This window comes from Pituophis catenifer, unplaced genomic scaffold (assembly GCF_029215685.1).
Source record: "Pituophis catenifer annectens isolate HBS135680 unplaced genomic scaffold, rPitCat1.0.hap2 SCAF_3, whole genome shotgun sequence".
NCBI classification, from domain to species: domain Eukaryota; kingdom Metazoa; phylum Chordata; class Lepidosauria; order Squamata; family Colubridae; genus Pituophis; species Pituophis catenifer.
In genome coordinates, this window is record NW_027256883.1 from 166,175,245 (window position 1) to 166,188,065 (window position 12,821).

At 36.4% G+C, this 12,821-nt stretch overlaps 1 protein-coding gene across 1 annotated transcript in view; it reads right to left on the bottom strand.

Moving 5' to 3' along the window:
* The window catches only part of GRM4 (glutamate metabotropic receptor 4), a 294,677-nt gene that overhangs the window by 200,644 nt on the left and 81,212 nt on the right, over window positions 1-12,821 (bottom strand). The window contains exon 2 of the mRNA XM_070939707.1: window positions 5,613-5,829. Coding sequence (XP_070795808.1) covers window positions 5,613-5,829 — 217 coding nt within the window. The remainder of the gene's footprint in view (window positions 1-5,612; window positions 5,830-12,821) is intronic.

A 12,821-nucleotide genomic window follows, 5' to 3' on the forward strand; every position in this document is an offset into this window, starting at 1 on the left:
TCATTGATCTCCTTCATCTTTGAGGCAACTGCATAGCAAAATTGAGTTTCAGTGGTACACAAAGCATGGTTGCTTGTAGAAACTGTAGACACAACATCTTTAATGCCTCCTCAATGCCCATAGACATCCCAATACATTTCTAGACACATTACTAGAGTTGATATGTCATATGTTTGCCAGGTTTTGTGAAATTTCAGGGTTCTCATGGAAGTTCATATGGGTTTTTATTGTTCCTATCCAAGATCTCTTCAGATTTCAAGGAGACATGGCTGAAATTCCTAAAATCTGAACATTTAATGAGATTTTAAATAATGCTTTTTTAAAATATTATATCCTGGAGAAGGCACTAGACCTACTGCACAAGGCTATCTGATGATACACAGCACTTTAAAAATTTTAAGGTGGAAATATTGCAATAAATATTCAGAGACGTGAGATGAGAACACAATGCTACTATTCTTGTGTTATTGCTATATTAGTATCTTTATCAGTCCTTGTCTGCTGTGGAAAGGAGGACTTTGTTTACCTGATACATCATGGATGAGAAGAATGCATTAAGAGACTGCTGAGATATGGTATGGGAAGCTGAATGGCTGAATCACCTAGTATTGATCTTCTTTTATGTACTAAGATTTTGTTTGTCAAACATCTATAGAGCAGGCGCAAGTCTACAGCTGAAACTTTTACTGCCAGGAAGATACAAGAATGGGAGACACTCCAACTGTTGATTTTTCCCCCCATCACAGGTAGCTATTGAAGTCTCAGAGCTTCTGTCTATTAACAGATGGTAGTTCTATATTTCAGCAAATATATATTTAGGATACTCACTGAAGCATAGCCCATTCTTATAACTTTACCAAGCTGTGAGTTTATCATACCACCCAGCCATCACTGTGGCAATGTGAAATCTGTCTTAATTTGTGTTGTATATTGTCACAGAGACGGCTGGATGACACTATCAACCCCTAGTGCAGAAATGCTCTTAAGACATGATACAACTAAGGCAGTTTGAAATGCCTCAAAACAAGTTTTGTTCATCCCACAAAACAAACTATATGATTTAAACAACAAAGACTGAAGTGCCATCTACTGGAGCTGTAAGGATTCTCACTAAGTTGGAACTCTTCTCAGATTTCTTTTATCATGCTACGTCATTGATTGGATGGAAAAGTGGAATATAATGGGAATGTATAAAGCATGGCTTGTTAGCATCTTTTCTCCCACTGGATAAGACCTAATTTTGGCCTTATTTTTTTGTCTTTTGGGGGGGTGGGCGGGATATTTTCTTATTTTAGAGTTTGCTGAGGACTTCGAGAATAGGGTATCTTATGGTTTGCAGTTTAAGGCACCCATTTTACTCCTCAAACCTTCACAAACATAAGTTATGGGATTCCACCCTTGCTATGCCATTTATATGTATATTGTCCTGAAATTAATAGCAGTTGTGCATTCCCGCGGTATATTTTAAAAAAGCCTGTGTAAGATTCTTGAAGTGTAGAGTATTGTAAGAATTTATACAGTGTGTACAGCAGGAATGGATGAATTTCATTAGAAGTCAGCTGTCCATTAGGGTTAGGGCTAAAATCTTACCACTTAGCATTTTAATGTTTATAACTGTTTTATATTTCAATGCTTTCTTGTATACTACCCAGAGTCCCTCTTTGACATATATGGGCAGTTCATAAATGTGAAGAAAGGAAAGGGAAGGGAAGGGAAGGGGAGGGGAGGGGAGGGAGGGAGGGGAGGGAGGGGGGGGAGGGGAGGAAGGAAGGAAGGAAGGAAGGAAGGAAGGAAGGAAGGAAGGAAGGAAGGAAGGAAGGGCAAAAGAAAATCAAATAAAGAACATGCAGTTCTATACCACTTCAAAAAAGATTTTTAACTATAAGTTCCCAGTTACAGGTTCCTAAGTTAGGAAAGTAGCTAATTTAAGCATCACCATAAATATTTATCCATTGGCCAAAGGAATAAATGAAAGAGGAGAGAAATATACATATACACATACATACACATGTAACCATGACCTGATCATGTCTTCAGGATACCTGTACTTCCTAAAGGGGGTGAAGTCCATGCCTGTTACATTTTATGCTTTTCTTATATTTATTACTGAGGCAAAGTAGCTGATTCTTATAAACTTAACATTCTATCAAGTTCAAAGTGGAATTTACACACTCACTGGTTTCTACGTTCATGCCTCCCTAAGAAAGACTAATTATTTTGATAGCAGATTTGATGTGAGGGGTTGTAATGCCCCCATCCCGAATCCTATTTGAGGCTCTTCGCATTTATAGATAATGACAACAAAATGATTTTTCCAAATACAAAAATGAAAGTAGAAGTTAAAGCTACTTGGAGGCACTCTCATTTCCATGTAGACTTTGGTAGGACAGCAGTTCATCATGACATACGATCATTGCATCTGAAGTCAGGAAACAAGTATGTATAGCTGGGCTTTGCATTGTGATATGACCACACATATATGAACATTTTGCATCATTGTGCCTTATTGTGGATGTCAATGCATTGCTACCTTTTCATTTCCTCAAAATAGTCAGTTGGAGATTATTATTATTTTTTTAACAATGGAAAATGAGAATGATTAGATTGTCCCTAAACCCCAGGAAAAAAATGGCATAAAAATTAGACATTGTACTTTTCGATAATATTATCTCTGTTTTAGTGGTGGCCAATGGATTGTGTTTCAGCCCCTGATCTTGGGATACTTGCCCACTGATATTACAAGTATCTGGGACAAATTCTAGCATAATTCTCTGTCTCTCTGCAGTGCCCTGCAAACTGCTAGTCTTTTGCAAATAGTTGCCTAGACTGTGCAATTAAAAGAGCTTAGGCAAGATTTATAGCAGGATTATATCTGCAGGGTATTGTCAATGTCTAACATTTGGACACTATGTGGTCCTTAAAAATAAGCAATTACAAGAAGCTTGATGTGCTGTATAAACATATAAACACAGAAGCTTTTGTACAAAGTTGGAAAATATACCTCTTCTGATTAATATAGCAGATGGAGAGAGAGGAGCAAACTACACGCACAAATATCTATCAACAAAACCTTTTAAAGAACCAATCCCATTTGTCAATGAATCTCTGGAATCTGAAAAGCAATTCTGCAGATTCTCCCAAGATCTGTATCCATAGCTGAATTGCCATCTTTTGTATCAGCTCTATTCTGATGCTTTAAGTGGCAACCTGACCTACAGAAATTTAGTAGACTAAGCTGTTTCTGGCAAAGAAATACTGTAATAAAGTAATTTTACCTGCTAATATGCATGCCCTTAGGCAGCTCTTAAAGACTCAAGAATAGAGATAATAAAAATAGGATAACAATTCTGTCTTACGCAGGCTATGTTTTTATAATAAATTTATTCAAATTTACATATACAAAGATAAAAAGATTAGATTAAAGATGAATGCAAACTAATAAAAATATAAAAAAGAAAAAATGCAGAGAAAAAGGGTAAAATAAAAGGAATAATAAAGAAAAAAGATATATAAAGAAATGATTTCTCCCTTCATCAAGACAAATATAATTTCAATAATTTATCACCTTCTCTGATACTACAACAAAAAATCCTTTCCTGCCATATTTTATCTATAAACAAATTTTAAAGCCTTATCATTCAGTCGTAGTCAGCAAATGCCCATTAAAAGTTAACAGGAACATCATATATATTTTAACCTTAATCAAATAAACCAGTTTTATATTTCTTTACTTTTAAGACAATAGCTTATCACTTTCTCTAAAAATACAACAAAAGATCGCTTCTTCTCATATCTTATCTCTTATTTATGAACAAAACTTTAAAGCCTATCATCCAATCCTGATCAAGAAAAATCCACTAAGAGCTAACAGAAACCACGACGCATAGATTTTAACCTTGATCAAACAAGTGGACTGAAGATAGCACCATAGAGAATAGAATCAACTATTTTGGTAGATCCATCAAAAAAATCAGCTCCTTGGAATTCCTCTGCAAAACAAGGAGAAGACCCAAGATTGCCCACTCAATGATTTTGGAAAGTTATAAAGTTATAAATGGATTAAAAGTCCATATGGATTTGTAATAAGATTTTGAAATTAATTACAAGAACCCTTCCTGTGGGTTGTTTAAATTCTATTTAAAAAAATGAAGATATTGAAACTAAGTGTAACTACCCTTCCTGTGGGAAAATGTTTTTGATTAGGGGGGAAATGATAATAGGGAACTTTGAAAGTTGGACACTAGAGGGAACCAAAAAGAATGAAAGATTATAATTAGTATTTAACTAATATAGAATGGAGCAAAGTATTCTAACTTTGGAAGAATTCAAGGATATTTGGGAACAATGCACTCAGAAATTACTTTTAAAATTATTTGCCATTGTTAAAAATTGATTTAAAAGCTATGATAGAAAGAGAACAAGATTGATACTGAGGTTGTTTTGAATATGGAATTAAAAATGACACCTTACAAGAATAAAGTGGAAAAAGTTGTACACTAGAAGAGAATATACACAGCTCAGGATGGCAACTATGGAGTCCTTGGTGTTCTCTGAACTTGGTTGTTTGCTTGCAGACGTTTCATAATCCAATTAGGTAACATCTTCAGTACTAGAAAGTATGGAGTTTGCTCCTTGTTTATATGCAGTAGCTTACTCTGCCAGTCTTGGTGGGATTTGGTTTTCCGGCACACATGCCCCAAAATAACATGGTTGGAATTTTTACATGTGCAGAGGAGGTCATAGGGTAGAGCAGGTTTATTATGCTTTCAGAAGAACAACAAATCTAGATTTATAAAGAACCTGCATAAGGCCTGAAAGGCACCAGTCAGGTTTTACAGAATAAGATGCCTTTAAAAAATCCAAATGTTCACTGTCTCTTCAACCCAAGTCAAACTGGCTAAGGAGGGCAGTGCCCAGTAAGTAGAAGGGAAGGGATATGTTCACACCAACCTGAAGTAACCAATAGTATCTGGCCAGAACCATCTCATCAACTGCATAATCAGTAATGCACACCAGTGAAGAGAGAAACATTGTTGTAAATTTGGAACAATTGAGGATGATTTTAAATTGCCTCAGCCATCGGTTGGGGAGGAGAGAAAGCCAAATAAAGTATTATGATCGTTATTATGATCGTTTTAATATAATCACTTTTCTGTTCGCATAGCAATAAAATGTTTTTAAAAGTCAGCATGTACCCATAAAGGAGAATTTTTAATAGACAATGTCCAGCTGAATTATGACAGGAAACAGAATATATACCTAATTGCTAGATGATCTGTTGATTATCACCATTTTAAATACCTTAAGACAGCAATTTGGTTGCATTTCAAGAAATATAAGACTTCCAAAGATTCTTCTGAGCAACCCAATTTATAACAATAACTTCCTTGTCTCCTTCATACATTATCATTTTTATTCAATATATCTAATGGGAACCAATTATTCATTCAATTAATACTTTCAACACAGTGTCTGTAGATACATTATCCTGAAGCTTTGTAATGACATTCTGTGACTTCCAAGTCTGGCATTTAAAGATAATTCCATTAATCTATGTCAAGATGTTCTATTATCCATATACCGCATCTTTATAAGGATATGAATTTACATACCATTCTCCCTGGATTTCTGGATGAAGGCTTCTACTCCACTTTCACCATAGCTCCCTTCAGAAGCTAAAGTTGAAACATAATTCCACTTGAATGCTTTAACAATGTCTACCATCGCCTGGGCTTGGTAAGTATCAGAGGGGACAACGCGGGAAAAGAAGTCATATCTACTGTTGTCACTCAGGTCAGGGGCTGTAGAAGCATAGCTTATCTGAGGAATCTGTGAAAATAAAAGGAGAAATCGCAACATTAAACAGTAGAACAAGAGTTAGATATCCCTAAACCATGTCCTACTTTTCTAATGGATTAGAAACACTAAATAAATAGACAATGAAATTTATAACTTTTCAGAGCAAAGACAGATAGATTAACAACTGTATTGGATTTAAGGAGTTCCCTATATTCCACCAGATTTAAGTCATTATTTGTTGTCACAACATCTGACAACATCAATCACTCCCTTATACTGAGGAAGAAAATTAGACCAGGAAGGAGCAACCTAGCACCTTCTATGCATGTTAGACTACAATGTTTACAGCCCACTCCACTCCCATTTATCCAGTTAGCTGAAATAAATGAGAGCCAATATCCTAAGGATGAATTGGGCTTTTTTTTCTTTCCTTCAGTTGAATTTCTTCTTTTTAGGGTGCATTCATCAGGTTTTTGTATGTTTGTAGGTAGAGAAGACTAACCAATTTCTGGAGGTTCAGTCAAAAGGAGCTCCATGGGCTCCATAAAATGAGAGGTTTGGAGTCTGCATGTGGCCTGGGTCCCCAGGTGCCTCTTTTATAAAACAGTCAACTGGCAGATCACCAGTTCCATGCTTGCATGATGCCACCTTAGATATCCTTCTCTGTCCCTCATGTTATTATGCTGTTAATAAGGATCCTGGAAGGCTCCATTGATTATCATTCCGTAGCTGCAGCCTCTTCCAGATTCTGCACTTTTATAAGTCAGCTCTGATACCAATTACAGTGGTTAGAAAAGTTTGCTGACAGTGGTTAGAAACATTTTTAAAGCTCAGTAAAGAAAGTGTCTTTTCCCATAGTAGCTTTATTACAGACTAGAAATCTACCTCAATTTATGATGGGAATAACCAGACAATTGTTTTGCTGTCACAAAAATTAGAAACAGTGCCCACCGAGTTTCAACTTTAAAAAACAGTGGTTTTTTTTTTTTATCAAACACTGTCTAGGAAAAGCATTACATGCTAAATAGTGTCTAATATTAATACAATAACATTTCCATAATTAAATATGATCAAATATGACATAGCAATGGGCATCTTTCAAAGAACTCTGCATTCTTTGCAAGCTATTGAGAATTCTCCCCCCATACACACACACTTTTTTTTCCCCTTAGAGATGGAGATTTCACTACGAATATTCTGTAGCAACACATAGCAACATCTAAATATAAGGTGTGCTCCAGGACATTCTCAATGCAAAACTGAAAATGTTGTGCCTACGATTGTGCCTGTAAGAATTGGAGTCATTCCATAAAATAGATCCTGGAATCTTTTCTGGAGATGTAGCATATGAAACATGGGGAGATAGAAAATATAATATAGGTTTTGCAAATATTTTTAAATATTAAGAATCACTGAATATCAGTTCAGTGCATCAGCTGTCAAGTACTGCAAAATACCAACAAATAGTCAACTGTTGAAAACCAAATATAGTTGAATGTCAGAGATGCAGAAAGTCTAAAGAAATTTTCAACAGGGAACAAAACCTGAAGAACATTTACCATCAAAATTCACAGGGAGAACTTTGAAAGGAAATGTTTGGAAAAAGCCCTGAGTTTATATGAGTTTATATGCCTAGAGACCACATAGTCAATTAATTACAAAGCATAATAAAATTTATAACCAACAGTTCATTTCCACAGCAGTTATTCCACAGTACATTATTATTGACAATATTTAGATTGATGCTCCAACCTAAATCTTTATATTTCTGAACAGGTAATATCTTTTTTCATTGACTTAGATAGATCACCCCCATTTCATTTTACTCATGGAGAGCCAAAGCTATTGTTTAAGCAATTAACTCCAAATTATCAAATGACCTTCAAATCCAAACTAAGGGCCATTGCAGGAAATCCTCAGGTTATATCCATTGATTCAATCGCCATTCAAAGTTACAAGGGTCCTGATTAAGGTGCACTTAAAACCAGCCTTTAGAATCTCAGCTATTGCAGCGCCCCTGCAGTAATGTGATCAAAATCTGGGCATTTGATGCCCAGCTCACAATTATGACATTGCAATGAGCTTTGGTCATGTGTCTGAGATTTCCAACATTCCTACTGGTTTCACATAAGAAAAATCAATAGGGAAGCCATCAGAAGACAGAAATCATGGTCACATGAGGTCCTCACTTAACAATCCATGTGGTCTTCACTTAATAATGGCAATCAGAACTGCCTTTACTAAGCAATATTATCATGTGATATTACACTTTATGACCATGATGTTTAGAAATGACAACTCTAGTCCCAATTACCAAAAACTACCTGTATTATAATTGGTCAATCATACCATTAATTTAGATTAACTCAGTTAGTAAAATCATATTAAGTTATGGTTGACTTTGCCCTCTCAATTCCTGGCAAATAGATGGGGAAGAAATGGAGGTAGTGACAGATTTTATTTTCCTGGGCTCCAAGATCACCGCAGATGGGGATTACAGCCAAGAAATTAAAAGATGCTTGCTCCTGGGGAGGAAAGCTATGACAAACCTAGACAGCATACTAAAAAGCAGAGACATCACCTTGCCAACAAAAGTGTGTATAGTCAAGGCTAAGGTTTTCCCAGTTGCAATGTATGGCTGTGAAAGTTGGACCATAAGGAAGGCTGAGCGCCAAAGAATTGAGGCCTTTGAACTATGGTGCTGGAGAAGACTCCTGTGAGGCCCTTGGACTGCAAGGCTATCAAACCAGTCAGTCCTAGAGAAGATCAACTCTGACTGCTCTTTAGAAGGCCAGATCCAGAAGATGAAACTCAAATACTTTGGCCATCTAATGAGAAGGAAGGACTCACTGGAGAAGAGCCTAATGCTGGGAACAATTGAGGGCAAAAGAAGAATGGGACGACAGAGAATGGGGTGGCTGGATGGAGTCACTGAAGCAGTTGGCGTGAGATTAAATGGACTCCAGGGGATGGTAGAGGACAGGAAGGCCTGGAGGAACATTATCCATGGGGTTGTGATGGGTTGGACATGACTTCATGACTAACAATAACAACAACAACAAGGTAGTTGGCAATGGGATATTTTGGAAATGATTGGAGATCTTTCTTCAGTATTCTGAATAGCAAACAAAAATATTCTAAAAATTGGTGTTTATAAGATGATACAATTGGGTTGTAAGTGAAGAGAGTGCTAAATGTTATGTCAGTGCTGCTGCACATAGATATATATTTGTAGAACCGAACAAGTTGAATCAGTTATATCACACATCACTTACTATACAGCCCAGATTATGAAAATATCATACTTGAAACTGTTAATTTTTGTACTTGTTGATTTTAGGGAAGTCTTTCAGATAATTTAATTGACTTAGTTCTATTAATGCACAAAACCAGGGACCAAATTTTAACTTGGCTGGGAGACAACCAAGAAATCCCAGGTGTATAGGAAACAAAATCCTAATAGAAGACCATTACAGATTATTTCGATATTGTTGTTAAGAAAAATTATGTGATTATATCTGTGAAGTCACCAAGAGCAGAGTTTAACTTGAGGAAGATGTTAGATATTAAGTCTGTGAAAAACAGTAAAATTAGTATTAACAAAATGGCAGAGAACAACAATAACGATAAATACAATGAAAATAAGATTAGAGAAACACTGTTATTAGTTTCCCCATCCCAATTTGGGTCTAGTTGCATTTGTGCTGGTTTATGACCACAATAAATCTTTGATTAAAGTACAAAAATCTTTGAATATCACCAATCATCAGTGGTACACAGATGATGGCACAACAAATCCAGATAGTATTGTCACCAAACACGTGCTACCATATGTTCAGAAAATACATAAGTGAAAGGGGAATAATGAATAAAAAACAGCCAGCATAATAGGAAGAGAGGGAACAGTCTAACTTCACAAGAAAGTAACTTTTCAGAAATAAGTGTTTCCACAAAAAGTGAAAATGAAAAAGAGCTAAGCCAACCAAGTAGAGGAGAAGTCAGGGTAACATCAGTTTCTTACACCTCTTGTTCAGTACTCACAAGAGATATTGATTCCCCAGGTGAAAGTGACATAAAAGGGCAGCCTAATAAAAGGGGAAAGCAGTGATGGCAATGGAACCATAGATCAGAACATATGACAATGGCCTACCCAGTTGCGTGAGGAAGACTTACATTTCTCCACTAGCAACTTATAACATTCTTTCAAGTCACCCAATCATTGCTGTGTCCAAAATAACAGTAATGAAGACAGCCTTTATATCACTTTATCAATGGCTAGATGCTGAAGTGATATAAAGAAATTTATACCAAGGGAAAGCTATAAGCTTTCGGTGGGGAAATGTTTTAGCCTAAAGCTTGCTGAAGCACAGTCTTGGAATGGAAGCTCAGTATTAAAAGCTCTTATCAATGAAGCAGTAAATAGCTCTCTTAAATTAATCACAGTTGTCTCACACTGAATTGTGAATTAGAATGATTTAGCACCAGAGGGGGTTTACGTCGGTTAGCATTTGTAGTGCGCTTTACATTGACATAACGTTCGGCAGACATTCATGAATCTCAGTGATGGGAAAAACTTATTCAGTCACTCTTCGATGCTATGGAAGATGTTAAAACAACATCCATTTTTCATCTCATATTCTTTTATTTTTATGATATATTTTCCATTCAAGAAGATGACTATGGGTCTTCATGGAATCTCCTTCAACGTGTCAGCCAATGATCCAAATATAACCAACTCACAGAATTGTGTATCCATTGAATCAAATAGCAAATGACAAAGAACAGCACCTGGCTGCAACATTAATTTAGATTTGCTTTATAGAATATGCTATTTTTATACATTATTATAATTTTAATTTGGCTTACTTAATTTCCACAATATCATTACGCTAGTTCTCCACTTATAAGCCAAACATAAATGAACTAGGGAGTCCCCAGACCAAATACAGAATATCTCACTTACTGTTTGAAACAAATTGCAGAATACATGAGACCAATCAAAGAAAGAGGGCTAAAAGGGTATTAAATAAAATTATTTAGCCACATTGCAGTCTTTCTTAGGGAAATAAAGCAATAAATTAAGTTTATATCTTAAGCAAAAGACTTGAGGAATACTCTCCAACTGAACCTCTTTTATCCTGAAATATAAACAGAGCATTCTCTCTGTAAAAGATAAAATGTAGAGGTCACAGCAGTTTCTAAAAAAAATAGAGGACACTAAAGCTCACCTTTTTCCTTTGTTTTGTTTATAAAATGCAACTTAGAGATTGCAATCTGAAATAGAAGAGTATACTTAACCCTTTCACCTCAAGTTGCTTTCTATTAGAAACCTGTTTGGGGAAAAATAGAACTACCCATATATTTTCTTCTGCAAGAAGAAAAGTAGCTGAGGGTAATATCCCCAGTATACCATTCCTCCACTTCAAATGGCAGTCTTTGTGATTACAAAACCCCAATTATAAGAAAAACCAACATGTGGCTTAGATATAAAGGAAGTAAAATCCATAGCCATAACCCCTCTTCTCCTTTGGTGTCTGCAGCAATGTTCATATTTTTTGAACAACCTCCAATTCTTCTGAGTTGATAAAAGTTGTTTGCAGATAAGTGGGGCACAAATAAAACTAGTAGAGGCTGTGCCTAACTTGATCAGGATTTGTAAACCATGCCAAAGAAGCAGCCCATTGAAAAGAGCAATGACATACAAGTGAGAGTAGATGATGATTGTCGTGGTGGTGGCAATGGTGGCATCCATTCAGTCATGTCTGACTCTTGACAATTCAGGTCTCTCCACAATCTTGCACTATTCCTTTAGTTCAGTGTTTCTCAACCTTGGCCGCTTGAAGATGTGTGGACTTCAATTCCCAGAATTCCCCAGCCATACTGGCTGGGGAATTCTGGGAATTGAAGTCCACACATCTTCAAGCGGCCAAGGTTGAGAAAAGCTGCTTTAGTTGTTCTGTGCTCTGGCTTGTCAGCTTTGGCCTGATTTCCTTTTACCACTAACTCTTCCAAACATAATTGCTTTCTTCAGTGAATTCTCCTGCATGACCTGGCCAAAATAAGGGAGATGCAGTTTTGTTATTTTTCATTCTAGTGACATGTCTGTGTAAGGCGCTCCAGTAGAAAAACAGATTTGCATCATGACACTGCTGTGTAAGGTTGGGCTCAAAGTTATTTTCTAATAGCCATGCTACCAGCCCCAGCTAATTATACTTTCTTTTGATTATGTTTATTTATATAAGACACTTGACTGTTGCTTGAAATATTATAGTAACTAGCTCAAATGCGACCATATGCAGTCTCTACATTTTGAAAACAGCAAGCACAAAGGCACCTTTGAGATTAGACAATTGTTGTCAGGTGCATCAAATAAGCTGAAAAGGAAGCCTTGCACCAGTGTGGCACTGGTTGATTGGATGCTGCCTGGCACCCTGAATCTAAGGAAGAAATCCTTTTCCATTCTTGGACAACATCCAAGAACAGCTAGAATCTGTACAGAAGCCCACACTATTTCTAAAAGGAGTGAGACACTAAAGCCTAATGTTTTCTTGTATGTTACATCATCTTTGAAAGCTGAGGAAGAGTGGTTTGATGGCTGAGTTATAATCAGTGAAAAGAAAGCATCAAAGAAACTGCAGGGCCAGAAGAGAGGAATACAGGCCTCTGTCTTCTATAAGTGGCAAAACAGAGGTATTTCAACTTGGTCATTTGCGTTTCCCCATCTGAGCCCCTTCCTCTCTGCAGTAGTTTTCTCTAACTACATTGCTGATTCATAGGCATAGAAAAGAGGAGGAAGAGGGAGAAGATAAAATTCATGTAGAGAAACAGGACCTAGTTGAGGACCCAGTTTATGGGGGCAATAAGCTGACTTTGTATAAATATACAAAAGTATGAAGGCTATTGCTTAACACATCGTAAGCTGCCCTGAGTCTTCGGAGAAGGGCGGCATATAAATCAAATTAAAAAAAAACAGAAAAATGAACACAGTGCCCACAGAATATGATCAAAACAGTGAAGAAGTC